Source organism: Rhinoderma darwinii, chromosome 1 (genome assembly GCF_050947455.1).
Source record: "Rhinoderma darwinii isolate aRhiDar2 chromosome 1, aRhiDar2.hap1, whole genome shotgun sequence".
Lineage (NCBI taxonomy): Eukaryota > Metazoa > Chordata > Amphibia > Anura > Rhinodermatidae > Rhinoderma > Rhinoderma darwinii.
In genome coordinates this window covers 362,430,126-362,454,636 of record NC_134687.1, presented here as the reverse complement: position 1 = coordinate 362,454,636, position 24,511 = coordinate 362,430,126, and the positions used below count along the sequence as shown (strand labels likewise).

The following is a 24,511-nucleotide window of genomic DNA, read 5'->3' as shown; positions in this document are numbered from 1 at the left end:
CGGGTATGGAGATGCCATATATGTGGAAGTAAACTGCTTTTTGGGCACGCTGTAGGGTTCAGAGGGGAGGGAGCGCCATTTGGCTTTTGGAGCGTGGATTTGCTTGGTAGTAGGTTTTTTGAGTATTGCTGGTATTTCCGTTTATAATGTGGGGCATATGCAAGCTGGGCAGAGTACATCAGGGGCATAGTCAAGTGGTTTAATAATTGGGTTATTAAAAAAACGTAAAATGATCCATAGATGTGTGTTACGCTGTGACACAATCCTCTCTGCAGAGGCCGGTGACGCACTGATAAGTGTCCTTCCTTGTCCCCCTTTTAGTCCACACTCCGCACCTTTGCAGTTTGGGGAATTTTGCTGGGAAGTGTTGTCCTGGTATAATACGAGCACCCTTGCTTCCAGCAGATGTGTTTGGGCCCTCCCCTTCCTGGTTCCCTAATTTTAGGGCCTTGATAATTCGCCTCTTGAAACAGAAGAAATGTTCCCCTTGGGCCTGCACAACTGCATATTTTTTTATTTCTTGACTTATTGGAGCCTTAACTAGTTTTATTTTTTCATAGACGTAGTGGTATGAGGGCTGTTTATTTTATGTGGGACGAGCTATAGTTTTTATTGGTACCATTTTGGGGTACATGCGACTTTTTTATCAGTTTTTATCCTGTTTTCTGTGAGGCAAGGTGACCAAAAAACAGCAATTCTGGCATAGTTTTTTTTAGTTATTTTCTTATACAGCGTTCACTATGCATTATAAACTACGTGTTAACTCTATTCTGCGGGTCAGTACGATTCCGGCGATACCTAATTTAAAGCACTTTTTTATTACTTTTGTAAAACGAATGTATTTTTTCTGTCGCCAAGTTGTGGGAACCATAACGTTTTAATTTTTTCGTCGACGAAACTGTATGAGGGCTTGTTTTTTGCGAGACATGCTATAGTTTATATAGGTACCATTTTTGGATACATGCCACTTTTTGATGACTTTTTATTTCAATATTTGTAGGGCAAAGTGACCAAAAACCTGAATTTTTTTTCCAATAATAAAGGACTTGATAAGGGATAAAGGGCGATTGTGTTCGATTTTATTACTGTAAACTTTTATATGTTTTAAAACTTTTTTTTACACTTTTTATTTTTACAATTCCCACTAGGGGACTTCAAGGTCTAACTGACTGATTTTTTGTTTTTTCTAATATATTGCACTACCTAGTGAAATGTATTAGATCTGTCAGTCATTCACTGACCGCAAGCCGATTAGGCTTCGTCTCCTGGCGGGGCCTAATCAGCTTCCGTAATGGCAGAGCAGGAGGCCATTGTTAGGCCTCTTATTGTCGTAGCAGCAGACGGCAGCCCTGTTTGCATGGCAGGGCTGCCGATCTGCTAGCAACCTCTAAGATGCAGTGATCGCTGCATCTAAGGGGTTAATGGTAGGAATCTGAGCTATCTCTGGTTCCTGCCGTTACAGGTGGTTGTCAGCTGTAACATACAGCTGACATCCACCATTGATGACGCTGGCTCAGCTCCTCGAAGATAATTTTTGGTCCCTGCCATTACAGTCGGATGTCAGCTGTAATACACCGCTGACATCAGGCTATGATGTCACCGACTCTGCTTCTGAGCCGGTGCCATGCATTTGGCGTATGGATACGGCAAAATGCGGGAAGCACTGGCTTTTCATGACTTATCCATACGCCAAATGTCGGGAAGGGGTTAAAAAAAATGTATTTAGTATTTGCGCTGCAGTTTCATTATATCTACTGTACATAGAAGCTGCATAACGCTGCCTCTGACACACATTAGAACTTTAATACCGATCAAATCTAAGTTGATCGGTATTAGGGTTATATTGTGTGTCAGTGGCACACAGGTGTCGCTGTCGGCCGAGCCGTTAGTCCATTTAACTGACTCTACTTACAGTAGCGTTATGCAGCTTCTATGTACACTATAGTCACAAAAGTATCAGGACACCTACAGGAGCTTTTGTGACATCCCATTATAAATTCGGAGACATTAACATTGAGTTGGTTCTCCATGTGCAGCTAAAGCAACTTCAAGTTTTCTGGGAAGGCTTTTAACAAGATTTTAGAGTATACTTGTGGGAATATTTGCCCTTTCATCCAGAAGAGCATTTGTGAGGTCTAGAGATGAGCGAACTTATGAAAAGTTCGGTTCGGCTGGTTCGCCGAATTTCACGAAAAAGTTCGATTCGGACCAAACTAGTTCTGACTGAACCTGTAATTTCCGTGCGCCGAGCATGGTACTGTCCAGGGTGCTGAAAGAGTTAATGGGCTGCACTAACTCTTTCAGCAACCTTGACAGTACCATGCTCGGCGCGCGGAAATTACATTCCTCCTGTCCGGCCTCCAGCGATGACGTTTCATCCATGTCACCGCTGCAGCCAATCACAGGCTGTAGTAGCGGTCACGCACGTCAGGATGACGTCAGAAGGCCGGCCTCCAGGGATGACGCTTCATCCCACGTGACCGCCTCTGCAGCCAATCACAGGCTGCAGCGGCCTCTGCAGCCAATCACAGGCTGTAGTGGCGGTCACGCACGTCAGGATGATGTCAGAAGGCCGGCCTCCAGGGATGACGCTTCATCCCACGTGACCGCCTCTGCAGCCAATCACAGGCTGCCGCGTCAGGAAAGAAGGTCGGACTGGAGGAAGAAGAGGGACTCGTCACCAAGACAACGACCGGGTACGTATGAAATGCTTTTTATTTTATTTTTAATCAGCAGCCTCTCTTCTCTATCAGTGATTGATAGAGACAAGTGGCTGCCGATTAGTATAATATTTTTGTAATGTTTTTTCTGCCCGCCCGGGTTCGGTCAAAACGTGCGAACCGAACTTTTCGCGATGTTCGGACCGAAACCGGGTTCGGATGTCCCGGTTCGCTCATCTCTAGTGAGGTCATATACAGATGTTGTATGAGAGGGCCTGGCTCGTAATCTCCGTTCTACTTCATTCCAAAGGTGTTCGATGGGGTTGAGGTCAGGACTCTGTGCGAGCCACTCAAGTTCTTCCACACCAACTCTCCCAACCATGTCTTTATGGACCTTGCTTTGTGCACTGGGGCTCAGTCATGATGGAACAGAAAAAAGGCTCGCTCCAAACTCTTCCCACAAAGTTGGAAGCATACAATTGTCCAAAATGTCTTGGTATGCTGAAGCATTAAGATTTCCTTTAACTTGAACTAAGGGGCCTAGGCCACCCCTGAAGAACAACCTCATAGCATTATCCATCATTCACCAAACTTAACAGTTGGCACAATGCAGTCAGGCATGTAACGTTCTCCTGGCATTTGCCAAACCCAGACTTGTACATCAGACTGCCAGATAGAGAAGGCTGATTCATCACTCCACAGAACACGTTTCCACTGCTCCAGAGCCCAGTGGCGGCGCGCTTTACACCACTCCATCCAACGCTTGGTATTGTGCTTGGTGATGTAAGACTTGCATGCAGCTGCTTGGCCATGGAAACCCATGCCATGAAGTTCCCTGGGGACAGTTTTTGTGCTGTTAATGCCAGAGGAGGTTTGGAACTCTGCAGTTATTGAGTCCGCAAAGCGTTGGTGACTTTTATGCACTATGCGCCTCCGCACTCGGCAACTACTTTCTGTTACTTTACGAGGTCTGCCACTTCGTGGCCGAGTTGCTATGTTTTCTAAACTCTTCCACTTTGCAATAATATCACTCACCGTGGATTGTGAAATATTTAGGAGGGAAGAAATTTCACAAACTGACTTGTTACAAAGGTGGCATCTTATGACCGTACCACGCTGGAATTCATTGAGCTATATAGAACGACCCATTCTTTCACAAATGATAGTAAAGGCGACTGCATGACTAGCTGCTGGATTTTTTACACCTGTGGCAATGGAACTGAATGAAAGACCTAATTACAAAATTAAGGGGTGTGTGTACCATTACTTTTATCCATATAATTTATATTGAATACATAGAAGCTGCAAAAACGGAATAACATTTTTATCTAGAAACACTAAACACATTCATTAAAAAATAAAATAAGCTGCAGAGGTTTACATAGCCTTTTAACAAAGTTTTACGTCTTTCTTCACTTTTACTGCTTTTTCAGGATTCACTGTATACAAATAATGTTATCTTGGCAATAAAGGACCTACAATATGGCCTGGGCAGCCATGGGGGAGAGTGTTTGCTTATCAAAAATATATTATTTTCTGTCTGGATCTGTTTTACTCTCTTGCAGTGTTAGCACCGTGCTGGTTCTTATTTCCAAGCAGGTCATATTTCCTGCATTCTCTCTTTTCCTGCTTTGATGTCTCTGTTAGATGTTGTTGTTTTTTTTTTTTTCTTCTTTTCACAACTCATCTAGCTTTTTGATTCTCCCCTGCAGGTTACACAAGAATCTGGTGAATTTATGATCACTTTCCCATATGGGTATCATGCCGGTTTCAATCATGGTTTCAACTGTGCCGAATCAACAAATTTTGCTACAGTCAGATGGATTGATTACGGAAAAATAGCCAAACTGGTGAGTAGATGATTTGCCTCAGACAAACGTTTGTGGTCCTGCTGTGCTGCATGAAACCTGCATTGTAAAATGACAAGTTTAAAACCTCAGCATATCAGTCTGTTAGTGTTTTGTGCAGCTTCTTCTGATTGCAGGTTGGTGGACTAATAATATATTATTTGGGAAACTAGTCTTGCTCCTTGTCATACCCGTGAAGATTGACAGGCGTGGAAGGTGATCTTAGGACATGTCTGCCTTGTTACATGGGAAATGTTTCATACTCAATATTGTACCCCTTCTTTACTTTACATTCATTTTCACGTTTCTTTTTGTGCCCTGTTTTTTCTGCTTTCTATAGATTAAACTTAATTTATACCTTTTAGTTTATTCTAATAGCCTGATGTATGTATCTCTTGTATTATTCATGAACTGGATTTACCTGTTTTTGAAGGATCATTCTAAAATCCACAACATATTTTCCCATCCTAAGAGAACAATTGAAAATAGTAACTATATTTTGTATATTGCTATAACTACATTCACAGATGTTTCAAATATATTTAAAGTCTGCCAGCCGGGACACATTATTTTAAATAAAGATCCTAATCATGATCTCATTTCATGATTGGATTAGTACCCATCAGACCCCAGAGCAGAACTCATTGTTAATTTTGCCAGAGTTTTCAAAAGATACACCTTTTTTTTTGCAATCCATTTCTTCCAATGGGTTAAAGCCCTCCTGTAGCCTTGGACAGGCATAACAACTATTATACAGTATGAATCGCCAGTTCTTCCCTACCAACCTGTGGAAAGAAAAATAAAAAGTATGTTTACTTGGAAGTATTCTTGGACCACATGAAAATTAAGCATTCTTTCTACTGGATTGGCTTAAAAAAAAAAAAAAAAGATGCTAAATGATACTAAAAGGAAACTGTCCTGAGGTCTTGCTAAATTACAGACAATGAAGTCTTGTTTTTATGAAATATAACTAGCGAACCCTTTTAAAGTTCAAGTGACCTTCACTCTTATTTTACTTACAAATAATTGAGGTTTGTGAATGCGAAAGAACATGTATTTTTGCACTTGAGTGTCTTGTAGATTTGTTGGTTTGGACTATGCTAGTGTGTCCATTGCTTGCACAAATACGTACGTACATGGGATTAAATACAACTGGTCTGGGGCCAAAGTCTAATGGGGCCCAGTCCGGTACAATAATTTATCTCCTGTTAAAGATTTTCTATATGATGTGATCATCGATTGCTGCTAAGGTTTGATTCACACAAGCGTATTACGGGATTGGATCTTTGGAGTGACCCATTCCTGACTTTGCTGTGAGGCCCTTTGAATTCTACTTCTGCACCTATATATGTATGCACTTGTACATGCTAGGACTAGTAGAGGAGCAACAACTTCTTTTATTTTTGCCTGGTTCATTTGTGGTAATTTTATGTATTCGTTTTCATCAAAAAGTTCAAAATTGTCATATTCCTCAGTCCCCAATGAGGTTATGATCTTCCATCTGCATTTTAGTGCTTTCAGCATTCTTTTTTACCTCCTATTCCCCCTGTTTCAGCTGCCTCGCTATATTTTGTTATTTCCATAGAAAGGGGTGTGCCACTGATATGCAAAACTTCCAGTACAGTATGGACTTTCGTGCCCACTCTTCCAAGCAAATAATCTCTTTTTATATAAACTGTTCATCACTCCTGTGACATTTTCTTAGTACTGCTCTCTAATGTGAAATAATTTATGTTAAATCGCAGGCAAAATGGGTTGGGTTTGCTGTAATTCACGGCAAAAAAACCAAATTTTTAGCGTGACGTGAGAACTCTTCATTAGCTCTTATATGCAGCTTTTTAGTTATTCTTGAGAGATACTTGCAGCAAACATTAGACCTCATAGGGCAAAGTGCACATGGAGTCCGAGAAATGCAGGGACATCGCAGGCAATAGAAAAATGGTGGTAAAGAAGATTGTAAGAACGATCCACTGGAGAGAAAGAGGAAGGTATGTATGAAATAGATTGAGACACAAATGCTGCCTAGCATAAACAGAAAATAGCTATAACCTAGCAAAGCGGCGCAAGCAGCCACTACAACAATTACATGAGAAAGTAGTACAAAGAAGAGCACTTACATGCGTCCCAGGAGCTCTGTTTGCAGAGTCAAGGAGCGAGCCGGGAGACACTCCTACTTCCTGTAGTCCGTCTCTTCTCTCTATTAGAGATAACATTTTCATGACAACCAGGGCTGGACAGCAGATTACAGGAAGGGAGTAACCTTGTGGAATTAACTTCATACAGACCTTGCAAGGATAAAACAGAACATTTTTTTTTTAAACAAATTAATTTGCAAAGTTGCTAGATATCAGGTATACTATTAGATTAGCGCAAATTGTATGAAAAGTTAGTGTCAATTTAAGCCAGAAACAGTATTTGGAAAGAAAGTGACTGTCTTTAAGCCTTCCCTTTTTATACTTTCTTTAGAGTCCTTTTCTCGTTTTGAATTTAATATATGTCCAAGAGCCCTTTATGGGCAGGTCCCCTTTTTGCCCAGCACCATATTATTTATTCTCCGATTTCTTTTGCCCTTCTCCTGTGACTTTGGAAGGGACTCCAGTGGATTAATTGTAGACATAAACATAATACCACTCAATAACGTATTAAAAATTCTAGTGCTGGCAAAATCTCTAGTCTTGAGTTTAAGCTGTCAATATGACCCTAAGGTGAAATCATTGACTACTAATGCTTTGTTCCGCTGGCTGAGGTGAGAGCTGTAATCAAGCTTGTTTTCTTACTTTGTAATCTGCACTTTCATATGTTAAGCACAGAGTTCTTTCCAGCATGCTTAATGATAATAGTTGTAGCATAACATAGGAAATACTAAAATTCCTTCAAATGTTTATTCGAAATGCTTTGCTCAAATTTAGTATTTATCATGTTTATGAAGTTGATTATTTGTCCTTCATGATTCTCTATAAAGCATGCATTAGTAGAAAATTGATAATATGGTTTATTTGTCCAACCGTATCTGCTACTCCTATGATTCTGTCTTAATTCCACTTTTAAGTGCTGGAGGGCGCGTCTAAGGCATCTCATTCACCCAACCAGTACCCTGCTCTGCACTAATGTGGGGTAAAATCCCCCAAAACAGTGCTTTTTACAGATGGGGGTGTCTACTTTTGAAGGAGACTCCAGTTTTGGAGAATTTTCATACTTTTTTCCTCTGGAGCATTGCCTTTTAAATAAGTCTCCATATACCCACTGGGTCTCTTCATTGAGAGCCTGTACCCCCCCCCCACCCTTCATGAGCTAAATGGTGGGGGATTACTCTTTCACAAGATTTATTTTTGTGCCACTCATTTATATTGGATTTACCATAATTCATGACCATTTACGGTTTAGAATAAGGAATCTTTTAATAATTTCGCTTGTGTTTTCCCAATTATACGCATAGAAAATTTGGCGTGCACACAATAAACTGGATCTATGTTGAGTATATGTTTACAATGGGTCAAAATGATTGCTATGAATGGAAAACTGAAAAAAACTATTTTCTTGGTGTAATCCAAAAAAAGAGCGCTTTTCTAGTGTATCATAGACATGCGCTTAGTAAATACAGTTTGACATCTAATGTTATAATATTGACCATGATGAGAGAGACAGATTATTTCCATATACCTGGGCCTTGCATGTAGCACTGTAGCTATTAGTCTCCTGTGTTCAGCAGGAACGTCTCACTCTTCATCTTTATGTAACCAGTCTTTCGTCTGGAAGATGCATTGCTGCCATTTGCATTCTCAGCTTGTAAGCAGAGAATACTTGGTGCAATAGACCCTGGCCAGCAATACAGCCACACGCAAAGCCAGTCTTCCCTAGAAGGGCATGTTCACACTGGCTATTTTCGGGCTGTTAACGACCCAAAAAACGGCTGAAAAATCGGAAGCAGAACGCCTCCAAACATCTGCCCATTGATTTTATTCCAATGGGAAATACGGCGTTCTGTTCCGATGGGGCGTTTTTTACGTGGCTGTTTTTCAAAACAGCCGCGAAAAATAAGTGCATGTCAATTCTTGAGCCATTTTTGGAGGCATTTTTCATTGACTCTATAGAAAAAAAAACCGCTCCAAAAACCGCTGCGAAAAACGCGAGATGCTTAAAAAACGTCTGAAAATCAGGAGCTGTTTTCCCTTGAAAACCGCTCCGTATTTTCAGAAGTTTTTGAGTTTGCGTGTGAACATGGCCTTACTGTTTCCTTTTTGGAAAAAGGTTGCAAAGTCTCCTGTGCTCATGGGGAAAGTGTAGTCCCTGCCACATTGTAAATGTTTATATAGTTAGTTTCACTGTCCCTTTAAATTGACTTTACAGATCTTTTTTTTTATATTGGTGATGTCTCTAAAATATGGAAAATATGGGCAACAAATTAGATTGAAGGAAGAGAACTTGCACGTCGCCGATGATTTACATAACCAGTTTGATTAGTTTATCTCCCTGGCAAGAAGTATTTTCATCTCAAAGCACCCAAAAAGTTAGGTGCCAGCAGCAAATTTCTAGGCACAATGATGCCTGAAATAAAAAAAATTTGATGGATGGATCTATTGAGAAACTGCAAGACCTAAACTGATTACTATTCATGTTGCTACAAGGTATTTATATTTGAGGATTGGGCAACACACAAGTTGTTTTATCTCATGTAGAGATGAGCCTATGCCGGATAACCGCCTATGCCTCCGTTCAACAGTAGATTCGATTTCTGTGGGAAATACCAGGTTTTCCCCAGCTTTCCCTCAGTGCTTTGTGTGCGGATACATCATGGCTTCCTTTGTACAAGTATACACCATTCAGCCATAACATTAAAATTACTGACAGGTTAAGTGCATAACATTGATTTATCTAATTACAATGGCAAGGGGTGAAATATATTATGCAGCAAGTGAACAGTCCGTTCTTAAAGTTGATATGTTGGAAACAGGGCACACGGTAATCATAAGGATAAAAAGGTGTCGTGCTGTGTTTGGGGTGCGTTGCCCCAGACCAATCAGTGACATGCCCACTATTGTCTACCTTTAAAAGCGCGCAATGCCCTGGAAAAAACTGAGGTATGGGTTGAGGAACATACCAAAGATTTTAGTGTTGACTTGGCCTCAAAATTCTCTAAATCTCAACGCGATCAAGCATCGGAGGCATGTACTAGAAAAATAAGTCCGGTCTCACAACTCACAGGACTTTAGGGGTTTTCCAGTGAGAAGAAATTTATTGCCTATCCTTTGTATCTGATTGGCAAGTGCCTGGCTGTCGACCCCCATCCTGCCGATCAGCTTTTTTGAAGGGACTGATTCCCCTTGATTCCCTTTACTGCACAATACTATAATAGCCAACCACACATGTAGCGGCGGTTCAAAGTATGTGAACGTTTTTCACAGTACGGAGCAGTGACAGGAATGAAGCGGCCCCTTCAAAATGGCTCATCGGAGGGTGCTGATGTCTGTCCCCCACCGCTCCTCTATTGATGATCTATCCTGAGGATAGACTATCAATTTATTTTCACTGGAAAGCCCCTTTTAATAGATTTGCTGCCAGATACTGCAGGACACCTTCAGAAGTCTTGTGGAGTCCATGCTTTAACTGGGCAGAAATGTTTTGGTGGCCCAAGGGGGACCTACACAATATTATGCTGGTGGTTTTAATGTTCTGACTAAACGGTGTAAGTTTCCTTCTAAAAAAGTGCACTATGTAATCATCAAAACGCAAACAGTTCAATGTCACAATTTAAACCTCTTGGATTTTAAAGTATCTAGTTTATAAATTCAGATTCTTTCCTAGACATCTGATGGAGAATATTGTCTCCATGCCAGCATCTTTCTTTTAAATTTAAAAAACCCAAACAAGGCTGTACCTTTTACACTTTTCCTCTATAATTTGGCCTTCAAAACCATTGTTTATGTTGCTTACGTGTTCAGCTGGATGCTTTAAGAGCCCCACATACATTTTTTCACGTATATTACCCCTCATAATTTAAATGAAGCTCTTGAGAGCCCTCACTGCCTTGAAATGTTCTAACCCTTCCATCTTGAACTTTAGGCTCTGTTCAAATCATTGTCGTGGTTTCCAGTTCTAACTAAAGCAACAGTGCTCTGCCGGATCAGCGGTACGACTGATTTCAATGGCGCTCTTTGTGCCCTATTGGCTGCTTATGAATTTGAATGGTTTTAAGGTTATGGCTGAACATTGTATTTTCTCATGCATATTTTGCAGCAGGAACTGCTCTGAAGCATGTGTGTTAGATCAAAGTGCTGGCCTGCAGGTTGTATTTCATTTTACTATTCCCTTTGGTGGGATGAAATGCAGTTGTTTTGATGTTGGGTTTGATGAATTTGTTTGCTGCTGCATTCATTAGCTCCAGATCAAAAACTTGACAGGCTGTTAAATAAAACTCTTGGCTTACATTTTCAGCTTCACTAAGACATTCCTAAAGATTGCATTTTTTTATTTCTTTATTTTATGTCTGCGTGCATCAACCTCCAGCAACTGATTTTTGTCTCTCTCATATTTACTGTAGGTTTTTTCCCATTCATTAAAATAAATTATAATGGCTAATAGACACAGTGTCGTGATCTGTGCAAATCACTTTTCTAAGCAGAGGATTCTTGGACCGCATTACCACAATGCTGGACATTTCCAATATTGCGATTTTGTGCGTGAAGCGATATCACAATATTGTCGAATACATGTATAACACAAAATTCTAAAAGGAAGTGGGGTATTCCCTGAATCCAAAATTGTCACTGCTCCACAGGATAGGGGATCATTTTCTGATTTGATGGGGTCCCCACCGCTGGGACCCCACTGATCGTGAGAAAAGGTCTCCCAAAACCCCCCCCCCCCTGTTCTTCCTCACTGCTCTGCTGCAGTGAGAATGTTTAAATGGAGCAGTGGTCGAGCATGCGTGTTGCCGCTTCATTCAAAGTCTATGGGGGTGATGGAAACAGCCCATACAGTGAGGATGAACGGTGGGTTCGGGAGCCCCATTTCCGTGATGCTGTAGGGTCCCAGCGGTGGAGCTCCCAGCGATCAGACAATGGTCCCCCTGTTGCCAACTTTTTTTTTTTTTTTTGAGGCTTCAGTGGTTGGGACGTAATAAATTACTGTGTATTCTATACCTAAAATATATTGGTCTAACATCAAGAACATCCTGACCACCACAATTAGCTTTGACCATGCTGGAATCGACAGGACGTGGTAAATAAGGGGAGGTATGTGGTTTATTTAAAAAAATTAAAATAAATTTGAAAATGACTATTGCACTTTATGCAGTTCTCCGATATGTTGTTCATATCCAAAGGTGAAAATTCACTTTAATCTGTTTAGCTGCTCAGCACAAACATCTCAGTTTTACCGATCTTGGCATATATATATGTTTAGTATTTTATCATGCAATGTATGGATTTAATTTTAGTCTGTCAAATGAAATTTAAGTCCTATCAGTATGATATGCCAAAAATGTCTAATAGAAAAGGGTCCCACCTCTTGGCCAACTTGGCTATTTCTGTAACTCCCGTAGGATTCAGTGAATAGATCTGTGCACATGCACATCCGGTTCCCTCCTGCTTCTCCCCCTCCTGAATGCAGATAATAAGTTTAACAACACAATGGGTTTCACTGAAGTCCTGTTTTCCCAATAGGTTTCTGTTTTCCCACCGAGGAGGTGGGACTCCCAAATATTCAAAATTTATGGCGGTCTCCTACCAATAGTCCATAACTTAATTTAGTCAGAATATATTTTAATATAATTAAATGCTGGACAGTGTAAGTGATGTTGCTGTTATTTTGACCATTAGGGCTCATGCACACATCCTTTTCCTTTTTATAAAGCAGCAAAAAACAGGCCCCCTAAAAACTGAAAGGGATAAAACCTGTCCTGAGCTTGGCGGATTGGGAACATGGATCCACAAAAATAACAGATGTGTGCATGGCCCCACATGAATGACTGAACTGTATCTGTTAAGTAAACGGATAGCACACTGAAGAAATTAACTTATGTGTGCATGAGCCCGGGTTCGCACACAGTAAGGAGAATAAATCAAAAGGTTTTACGTAAATTTTATGGCTAAAACAAAGTTACAAATTTTGGCACACATCATAGTTTAGTTTAATTTGACGTATTTTCCGCAAATGTAAGACTGCTGTTTGGAATGCCAGTCTTAATATATTTCCCCCACTGTTTGAAATGGGGTTTTCACTTGTGCTTTACTTAGTAAGATTTAAGCTGTATTTAGATGGCCATAATGTGACTTTGTACTGGACTTATTTATTGCCAAGAAAGGGATTAGATCATGTGAGAACAAAGCCGGAAATGACTAAGGTCCCAGAAGTGGTCTGAAACATGTAAGTGTTCACTATGGGGGGAGTTTAAGAAGACTAGGGTTTCAAACGCCAGTCTGAAAGTGAACTGCGACACATTTATTATGAGGCAAAAGCTTCTTAATAAATGTGTTTCATGTTTTGGCCTGGGTTGTGCACTACAACTGTGACGCTGTGGCCATGTGCTTTACAATCCGTCTTGCGATCGGGCAAAAGTAAAACCCCACGTAGTTACCTCACTGCTCCTTTAGTCGTCCCCCCCCCAACTCCATCACTGCAGCGTCACTCGTACATGATTCCTGACGCTGAGCAGTGTCGGGCCTTATATACGATGCAGCGCTTAACCCCTTAAGGACGCAGCCTAGTTTGTGCGTTAAGGCTCATAGCCCATTTTTCAAATATTACATATTTCACTTTATGTGGCAATAACTTCAGAATGCTTATACCTATCCAAGCGATTCTGAGATTTTCTCGTGAGACATTGGGCTTTATGTTAGTGGTAAAATTTGGTAGATATATTTGGAGAAAATTTGAAAAAAAATAGCATTATTCTGAATTCAAATGCATCTCCTTGTAAAACAGATGGTTCTACCACGCAAAATAGTTACTAGTTCAACTTTATGTTGGCATCATTTTTTGAACATTCTTTTGTTTTTCTAGGACATTACACGGCTTAGAACATAAGCAGCAATTTCTCATATTTTGAATAAAATTTCAAAAGCCTCTTTTTTTTAGGTACCAGTTCAGTTCGGAAGTGGCTTGAGGGGCCTATGTATAAGAAACGCCCATAAAATACCCCATTTTAGAAACTAAACTCCTCAAAGTATTCAAAACAGCATTTATAAAGTTTATTAACGCTTTAGGTGTTTCACAGGAATTTAAAGCAAAGTAGAGGTGAAATTTACAAATTTAATTTTTTGTCCAAAAATCCATTTTATTTCATTTTTTTTCTGTAAAACAACGTTTTAGCGGAAAAACGCAACTCAATATTTATTGCCCAGATTCTGCAGTTTTGAGAAATATCCCACATCTGGCCCTAGTGTGGTAAAGGACTGAAGCACCGGCCTCCGAAGCAAAGGAGCACCTAGAGGATTTTGAGGCCTCCTTTTTATTAGGCACCATGTCCGGTTTGAAGAGGTCGAGTGGTGCCAAAACAGTGGAAACCCCCCAAAAGGGACCATATTTGGCAAACTACACCCCTCAAGGAACTTATCGAGGGGTATAGTGGGCATTTAGACCACAATTTGTGGAATTAGGCTGTGCAATTGAAAATAATTTTTTTTTTTTACATTTTATCGGAAAAATTTGAATTTTGACCAAGAATAAAGGAGAAAAAGCACCCCAACATTTGTAAAGCAATTTCTCCCAATTACGACAATACCCCATATGTGGTCATAAACTGCAGGTTGGACAAACAGCAGAGCTCAGAAAGGCAGGAGCGCTATTTGACGTGTAGATTTTGCTGGATTGGTTTCTGGGCGCCATGTCGCATTTGCAGAGCTTCTGAGGTACCAGTACAGGGGAAGACCCTTAAAAGTGACGCCCTTTTGGAAACTAGACCCCTTGAGGAATTCATTATAGTTTTTCATGTGGTGCATGCGACTTTTTGATCGGTTTTTATTCTATTCTTTAAGAGGCGTGGTGTCTAAAAGACAGCAATTCTACTATTGATTTTTATAAAAAAAAATTTATAGCGTTCACCGTGCGCTATAAAATGACATATTTACTTTATTCTGCGTGGCGATACGATTACTGCGATACCATATGTTTATAGTTTTGTTTATGTCTTACGGCGTTTGCACGATAAAATACATTTTATAAAAAAACACTTACTTTTGGAGTCGCCATATTCTAAGAGCCATAATTTTTTTTTTTTATATTTCCATCAAGAAAACCGTGCGAGGACTTGTTTTTTGCGTAACGAACTGTAGTTTCGATCAGGACCATTTTTAGGTACATGCGACTCTTTGATCTCTTCTTATTCAATTTTTTGGGCGGTGAAGTGACCAAAAAATTGTGATTCTGGTATGGTTCATTATTATTTTCTTTTATGGCGTTCACCGTACGAGATGAATAACAAAATAATTTCGTAGTTCAGGCAGCATTGAACACGGCTTCTGAGGGGTTAATCGGTGGGGACCACCGCGATCGGTCCCTGCACACTGAGCTGTGATAGCCTGCTGTCAGAAACAGCAGCTATCACAGCTCATGAACGCGCCCCGTGCAAACGGCGCCGTGTTTCATCTATGACATACTATTATGTCATGGAGCGCGAACGATGCAGTTACCATGACACAATAGTATGTCCTGGAGCGTTAAGGGGTTTATCAGCTCTGCGTCGCATACAAAGTCCTGACGCTGGCTGGCGTCACTGCCTTGCATTAGGCCCGCTTAAGTGATGAGGGAGGGGAGAAGAGAAGCGGAAAGGTGAGTATAATTATTATTTTGGCGTAGATTTCCACCATAGTTTACGCTAGTTTTCTGGTGTAAATTATAATAAATTTGTTGGCTGGTTTTGAAGCTCTTATGATTAGTCACAGGTGCAGGTAGATCTTTTCCTTTTCCCCATTCATCGTATTATGAAGGCGTCACCGCTCATTATTATATAGGTTATGTTGTGTTCACTTTATTTCATCTGCAACCTTTTATATGTGATAGGAGCAAATTCCTCTTTTAAACCGTGAATGTAAAAAGCGGAATCCTGCAATTCTGCATGCTGCAGTGTTTGAAGGAGCAGCTGTTATAGTTAGTAGATACAGACACATCAGAAGAGCCATGGCAGATAAATTACTTTGTATATTTACTCTGATCACTCACATTTGTTAGTTGGCACATTCCAACAAAGACAGGAGTTGAGACAGCAGAGGAGAGGGAAGCGTATTTTCTAGATTCAGTGGTTCCTTCTGGCTTGATTGATGAGAGAAGCAATGTAAACGGCAGCTGCTTATCTCTACCAATACATATTGTAGCATCTTGGCTCCTGCAAGCACAGATACCACGTAGCACCATATGTCAAAGAGAAAAGGGACCGACTTGCTAAACCATAGAAAACTGCCATCAAAAGTCTTGTACATTTAGATTATGTGGTAGATTAACTTTAGTTTTCTTCACATCATGAGCAACTGCAATGAGCAATTAACATTTTCAGAGCATTAGACATATCTGACTGCTATGCTGCACTGGGAAGATACTGGAAAATAGCAACTATTCCGTTCCTTCGGGAAAATGTTTGCGAAATATCAAGGTAAAAGGTTCCAGCCAGAAATTGTATGAACGTTCTCAAAGTAAAATTTTATAACACATGGGTACAGTTTTTGACTTTGCCATTTAAGGCCTCATGCACACGACCGTAGCCAAGTGCACGCCATGTGATTTTCGGGTCGCCGTGCAGCGGACTGTCAGCCGCAAGCCGCCCGCAAATCGCGGGCAATGCACATGGCCACGGCCATTATTTTCAATAAGCCCAGACCGCAGAAGACGGCAGTAATAAGACATGTCCGTTCTTTCTGTGGTGCGGGCTCCCGGGCTATGCACAGACCGTAAAAACTACGGTCGTGTGCATGGCCCCATAAAAATTATTACATGAAGACTAAGAATTTTTCAGAGATATGCTGTATATCTATGCACTATTTGAAATATGATAAAATATATGTGTATGCTCTATGTGTATATATTTTTTATTTTTATAGGTTTTTAGATATCTTAAGCGATTGTCAGATACAGCTCATTACATTTTATATATATATTGCACATTTTTACACTTTATGTATTTATATATTTTTTGTTTTAATCACTATATTGTTTTTTAGTATTTTATATTTGCGAGATATATATATTTATTTAATTTTATATATATTGGCACATTTGCACTAATATGTATTTACATTTCTGTTTTTATCACCATATTGTTTCCTAGTATTCATATTTGTGAGACATATTTAGTTACTATTTTTTATACATATGATGCACTCACATTTTTCAATTATCTATTTATGTATATAATTATAGCACTTTTACATATAATATATATATATGTATCTTTTTCACACATATTATCAACTGTTTCACTTATTTATTTATTTCCTACAATTATCACATCACATCTCATTATATTTATTATACATTAATATATGCACATATGGTTTTTCCTTTCTTTTCTTTTTGCAGTATCTGTATTGATGCGCTTTTTTATAATATTATATATTTTTAAATATATATATACATATGTGGATGTAATACACACTATATATTAGATATAGTCTTGGTCTTTGTTATATATCTGTAGATTAACATTCCATTTGCAATTAAATTTTTATATGCAATGTGCGGGTATTATCCCGGTTTTCTCCTTGTGCATCTGTCCAGTCGAGTGTTCTGTTTACATACACAGAATACCTTTGTATTCTGTGGAGACTGCTCCTGTGCGCTTGCGTCAGGGGGAGGTGTTTCGCTTCCTTCTGTGGGCGCGTCTACATCGGAGTGGGCACGGCTCATCGGCGTCAGTCGCCGGCGACCCGGCCCTCCTCTGATGACGCGTGGCCGGAAGTTTCTTAGCGACCATCTTCATGCCTGGCACATGACGCCATCGTTACCGTCTCATGTAACACACTTGTGTTATACACACGATTGGACAGATGACGTCTTAAAAGGGTGACCCTGGCTGGAGAGACGCCACCCCCGGACGAAGGCATCCCGCCGAAACGCGCGTCGGGTCTGACGATCTCTCCTGCCTGAGACATCACCATGGGTACGTGACCAGTTACATTTATCTTTCTGTGTTACTTTATTTATGGACCTGATCTGTACTGACACACAGAGATTTCACCAATGTATCTATTCATTCATTTTTTCACTTGTGTCGTATCAATCTCTGTCTTGTCTGTTTAACTTCCAAACAAATTTGTATGGTCTATATATTCAACACAGCTGCTATTACCATATATATGTGTTCATTTACCCATGGTGCACTTGTATCTCTGGCATCAGACGAACGTTTCACTTTCATGCTGTGCATGACTCATCTTTTTAATACTGTGACTTTTTCAATAAAGATTGTTATTCTTTTTTCTGCTACATTGTTGTGTTAATTGTACCCCACACCTATAGGCTTTATAACAGACCGTAAAAACTACGGTCGTGTGCATGGCCCCATAAAAATGAATGGGGCCGCAATTCTCCCGTGGATTTTCGGGGGAATTGCGGCCGCAAAAGCACGTTCGTGTGCATGGGGCCTAAGGTTAGAGAAATTGCATGGTCAACATTGGCTAATTGTCTGCAGGATTGCTTTCTGTTCTTGGGGACATTTATTCAAACAAACTATACTGGTATAATAGTATGAAAATATGGAGTAAAGCACCAGGGGCAGTTTGCGGCACCAGGACAGACAAATTGAATCGAGGCAGAGAAACGAAGTGCTGGTTTACACGGGCAGATTTTTGCCTATGAAGAGCACCAATTGCCGATAAAAAATTGGGCGATGGGCGCTTGTTTGAAGGCCCTTTACATGGGCTGATGTAAACTGTGTGGGAACTAATGATCGTTTAATATGATCGTTCTATTCCCATACAGTTTACATATTGTCGGCAGCACATCCCCCTGGTTACACAGGGAGATGTTCTACTGACCATGCCGATGTTTAGGGCTGCATTAAAGATGCTATCAGCCGACAATATAGCATATGCTCGTGCAAACGGTTGTTTGTCGGATGTATATGGGCCTTAACTCTATTTCTTCCAGATTAATGTTACATAGCATCTTCCCATGAAATGAGCGACTCTGTCCTCGAACCTATACCTGATGCTCCCTCACAATTCTCTAGACTAGCGTGGGACCAACGTTCTTGACGTGCGGGACCCAGAGCTGGGACCTACAACTACCAAATAATTAGGGCATATCAGGTGGTTATTCCATAAATATCTTAGATGGGAATAACCCTTTTAACCCCTTAACACCATGTGACGTCACGGGCGTTGGCCTATTAACGCAAACTGACGTACTATTACATCATCGCGTTAACAGGCTATTTGTGTCTGCAGACACGACTGCAGACACTGTTTTAAAGTCGTTTTAAAGCAGTGATAGCTTAATGCTGTCACTGCTGCAAGGCCAGGACCGGAGCTAGCCTCCGTTCCGGCCGATTTAACCCCTTAGATGTAGATCTCAAAAGTGAGTGCTGCATCTATGGTGTTACTACTATATCGGAACCCCGATGGGGTTCCGATAGCTGCTTTGGCAACCGGAGGCCTAACAATGGCCTCCTGTCTGCCAAGTACCTACCCGGAGGCGGGCCTGAAAGGCCTCCGAACGCAAAAAGAATATGGTGCAGGCTTAGAAGCTGAGCCTGCGCCTTCAGCGGCGGGTGTCAGCTGTATGTTACAGCTGACAACCTGCTGTAACGGCAGGGAACAAAGCTAGCTCCACTCCCTGCCATTAGGCTCTTAGATGCCGTGATCAAAAGCCATTGCGGCATCTTAGTAATTGTAAACAACCGGAATCGCGGTGATGCCGATGGTTGCTATGGCATCCGGAGGTCTAACAATGGCCTCCTGGTCTGCCACCTACGGAAGCCCATTTGGCCCCGCCCAGAAGTGGAGCCTCTTAGGCTTGCGGTCAGTGAACGACTGACCGCTCTAATGCATTGCATTACGTAGGTCAGAGCTGCAAGCCTTCAAGTTCCCTAGTGGTACAAAAAAAAAAAACTTCAAAAAAGTTAATAATGTTCAAAAGTATAAAAATAAGTTATACGTTGAAAAAACAAAAACTGCCTTTTTTCCTATAAGACTTTTATTATAGGAAAAAAAATGAAAACCTAAAAGTACACATATTTGATATCTCTGCGTCCGTAACGACCCAAACTATAAAACTATAATGTTGTTTTTCCCGCACAGTGTACACTACAAAAACAATTCCAGAATCAGTATTTTTTTGGGTCACCACTCCTTCCAAAAGTCGCATGTACCCCAAAACCGTACCAATAAAAACTACAACCCATCCCGCAAAAAAAAAAAAAAGCCCTGACACAGCTTTTTTTAATTGAAAAATTAAGTTATGGCTCCCAGAATATGGTGACACAAAAAAAATAAATAAAAATAAATTGATTTTATGGTGCAAACGCTGCAAAATATAAAAAAAATATATACATATGGTAGCTCCGTAATCGTATCGACCCGCAGAATAATGTAAATTTTTAATTTTATAGCCCACAGTGAACACTTATTTTAAAAAAAAGAAAAAAATACAAAACATTGTCAGAATTGCAGGTTCTTGGTCACCTGGCTTGCCAAATAATGGAATAAAAAGTAATTTAAAAAAATCACATCTACCCCAAAATGGTACCAATTAAAATTACAGATTGTCCCGCGAGAAATAAACCCTCACACAGCGCCGGTGGAGAAAAAATAAAGTCCTGGCTCTCAGAATATGGCGACGCTAAATGTGCAGTGTATTCCAAAAGAGGATAACATCAGGCACCATTTATCACTGCGACACTGGCCACACATCTGTGAAATATTATTTATTTACCCCATTATTGTACCCTCTTATTATGCCATGATGTACTCTGCCCAGCTTACATATGCCCGACCATTATAAACTGAAATACCAGTAAAATTCCAAATAGAACTACTACCATGCAAAATCTGCGCTCCAAAGGCCAAACGGCACCCCCCCCCTTCTGAACCCTACATTGTGCCCAAACAGCCGTTTACTTCCACATATTTTGCATCGCCATACCTGGGAGAACCCGCTTAGCAGTTTACAAGGTGTGTGTCTTCGGTGGCAAAAACTGGGCACAACATTTTATGCACTAAAATGGCATATCAGCGGAAAATTGCAATTTTCACTTTGCACCATCCGCTTCATATTAATTATTCACTACACCCTTTATAATGCCTAAAGGAGTGTAGTTTCCAAAATAAGGGGCACGTCTAAGGGGTTTGTTTTACTATTTGACCTCAGAGCCCTGCAATTGTGGGTCAATGCTGTGAAAATCACCAAAATAGACCTCACATGAGCATGGTGCTCTTCACTTCTGAGCTCTGTCATATGTCCAGGCAAAAGATAAATCCCTTGAGGGGTGTAGTTTCCAAAATGGGGTCACTTCTTGGGGGCTTGCACTGTACCCTGGTACCTCGGGGTTTTGCAAATGCAACATGGTGCCCTAAAACTAGTTCAGCAAATTCTGTAAACCAAATAGCGCTCCTGCCCTTCTGAACACTGCCGTGTGCCCAAACAGCAGTTTATGACCACATGTGGGGTATTGCCGTACTTATTCTCCTTTATCCCTTGTGAAAATGAAAAAATGCAACTTTTTAGTGGGAAATTTTTTTGATATTTATTGTTATGGCCTAATTCCACTAAATTCAGCAAAAAAAAACAAACAAACAGTGGGGTCTAAATGCTCACCATACCACTAGATAGATTCCTTAAGTGGTGTAGTTTCCCAAATGTGGTCACTTTTGGGGGGTTTCGACTGATTTGGTCCCGCAGGGGCTTTGGAAATGTGACATGGCGCCACGAACCATTCCAGCAAATTTTGAGCTCCAAAAGCCAAATGGTGCTCCTACCCTTCTAAGCCATGCCGTGGGTCTAAACCGCAGTTTATTACCACATATGGGGTATTGCCGTGCTCAGAAGAGTTTGCTTTACAAATGTTGGGGTGCTTTTTCTCTATTGTGAAAATGGAAAAATCTGAGCTAGAACTAAATTTTATTAGAAAAAAATGTAGAATTTCATTTTCACATCCTAATTCCACTACTGTCAGCAAAAAACCTGTGGGTCAAAATGCTCACCATACCCCTAGATAGATTCCTTGAGAGGTGTTGTATCCCAAATGGGGTCACTTTTGGGAGTTTTCCACAGTTTTGGTCCCTCAGGGGCTTTGCAAATGCGACACGGCGCTCAAAAACCATTGCAGCAAAACTTGAGCTCCAAATGGCGCTCCTTCCCTTCTGAGCCCTGCCATGTGTCCAAACAGCAGTTTATGACCACTTATGGGGTATTGTCGTATTCGGGAGAAATTGCTTTTCAAACACTTTTTCTCCTTCCTGGTAAAACGTGGACGTTGTCAATTTTTATCAGAAAAAATTTAGGTTTTCAATTTCATGGCTTAATTCCACTAAATTCAGCAAAAAAACTGTGGGATCAAATTGCCCACTATACCCCTTGATAAATTCCTTGAGGGGTGTAGTTTGCCAAATGGTGTTTTTTTGGGGGTGTTTCCACTGTTTTGGCATCCTAATACCTCTTCAAACCCGACATGGTGCCTAAAATATATTCTAATAAAAAGAAGGCCCAAAAATCCTCTAGGTGCTCCTTTGCTTCTGAGGCCGGTGCTTCAGTCCATTACCACACTAGGGCCACATGTGGGATATTTCTAAAAACTGCATAATCTGGGCAATAAATATTAAGTTGTGTTTCTCTGGTAAAATTTTCTGTTACAGGAAAAAAAAAGGCATAAAAATGGATTTCTGCAAAAATATGAAATTTGTACATTTCACCCATATTTTACTTTAATTCTTGTGAAACGCCTAAAGGGTTAAGAAACTTTCTAAATACTGTTTGGAATACTTTGAGGGGTACAGTTTTTAAAATGGTTATTTATTGGGGTTTGTATTGTATGGGCCCCTCAAAGCCACTCCACAACTGAACTGGTCCCTGTAAAAATAGGCTTTTGAAATTTTCTTAATGAAATGTTAAATACTTTTGTGTCAAAAAAGACAAAAGTATAATAGGTATGATACCTTTATTGGCTAACCATAAAAGTTCAATAAAGCCAATAAAGGTATCATACCTATTATACTTTTGTCTTTTTTGACACAAAAGTATTTAACATTTCATATTGTCTCTGGCTAACACGGTACTACACAATTTTTTACTGTACTTCGTGAAATTTTCTTAAAAATGTGAGAAATTTCTGCTAATGTTCTAAGCCTTGTAACTTCCTAGAAAAATAAAAGGCTGTTCAAAAAATGATGCCAATCTAAAGTACACATATGGGAAATGTTAATTAGCAACTATTTTGTGTGGTATAACAAGCTGTCTTACAAGCAGACACATTTAAATGACGAAAAATGCTTCTAAATTTTCCAGTCTTTAGCGAAAATTTTGTAGTTTTTCACAATTAAATACTGAATGTATCGACCAAATTTTACCAGTAAAATAAAGTCCAATGTGTCATGAGAAAATAATCTCCGAATCGCTTGGATAGGTAAAAGCATTCCAAAGTTATTACCACATAAAGTGACACGTCCGATTTGAAAAATAAGGCTGCGTCCTGAACGTGCCAAATAGTCCACATCCTTAGGCACCATGCACACGACCGTATTTATTCCCGTCCGTAAATACAGGGGCCTTTGTCACCCGTATTCCACCCGTATTTACGGATCCGTGCCCCTAAATACGTGTCTGTTGTCACCCATATTTACGGACCCGTTTTCTCTGCTATATTGCACTGCACTAATGGGCAGCCCCTTTTCTCTATCCAGCACTGATAGAGAGAAGAGGGTGCTGGTCAGTGCTGGATAGAGAGAAGGGGCAGCCCTTTCGGGCAGAGTTTCCGCAGCAGAACGCAGAGATAGAAAGTAAAAGCAGTTCATACCTTCGCCGTTGTCGTGTTGACGCGTCCCTCTTTTGACATCCAGTCCGACCTCCCTGGATGACGCGGCAGTCCATGTGACCGCTGCAGCCTGTGATTGGCTGCAGCAGTCACGTGGGAGGAAACGTTATCAAAGGAGGCCGGACTGGAGGACGAAGCAGGGAGTTCTGGGTAAGTATTAACTTTTTTTGTTGCAGGTTTTTGAAGGAAACTGTCCAGCGGTAGTCACTGTGCAGGGTGCTGAAAGCGTTACTGCTGATCAGTGCAGCCCCTTCTCTCTATCCAGCACTGATCGTTTAACTCTTTCAGCAACCTGGACAGTGACTATCCCCTGACGTTGTCTAGCAACGCTCCCGTAATTACGGGTGCGCACACGTAGCCACCCGTAATTACGGAAGCCCATAAACACTTCTATGGGCCTGCCCATACCGTAATTACGGCCTGAATTAGGACATGTTCTATTTTTTTCAACGGCACGGGCACCTTCCTGTAAGCAAACGGAAGGTACCCATGGCCAATAGAAGTCTATGGGCCCGTAATTATGGACTTTTTTACGTTCGTGTGCATGGGGCCTTAAGGAGTTAAGTACATTAATTTGAGTTTTGGCGTTTGTATGATAATTGTAATGATGAAGATGTCCTTCTAATGATTGTAGCAATTTTATTTTAACCCACCGACTGTTTATAGGTGGTTTAACAAACATGTTCGGTATGAATGCAGATTAAGATGCAGATATATTCTGCAATGTACGACTTCTCTGTTTGTGTATTTATACTGCTTACCATCTGATTGTACAATATCAATCAATGCGGTAATCTGGGTTTTGATTTCATCCTTTTAAGTATTTTTTTTCCCATATTCCTTCCGCAGTGTTTTAGCATTCAAGTAATTGAATAGTTTTTTGAGACAGCCAAATATTCTCTATCTGTCTTTTATTCATAGGCTGATCTCTCATACAAACAAGCTTATGGTTTGCCTAGTTTTTAAGGTTGCGGTAATTGGCTATTCAATTTAATCTTCGGTCTTTATGCTGCCCTCCGCTAATTTCAGCGGTCTGTCACTCTATGTCT

At 40.5% G+C, this 24,511-nt stretch overlaps 1 protein-coding gene across 1 annotated transcript in view; it reads left to right on the top strand.

The window, feature by feature from the left end:
* Positions 1-24,511, top strand: part of KDM4C (lysine demethylase 4C) — a 563,556-nt gene that overhangs the window by 123,032 nt on the left and 416,013 nt on the right. Inside the window, exon 8 of the mRNA XM_075827279.1 lies at positions 4,373-4,510. Coding sequence (XP_075683394.1) covers positions 4,373-4,510 — 138 coding nt within the window. The remainder of the gene's footprint in view (positions 1-4,372; positions 4,511-24,511) is intronic.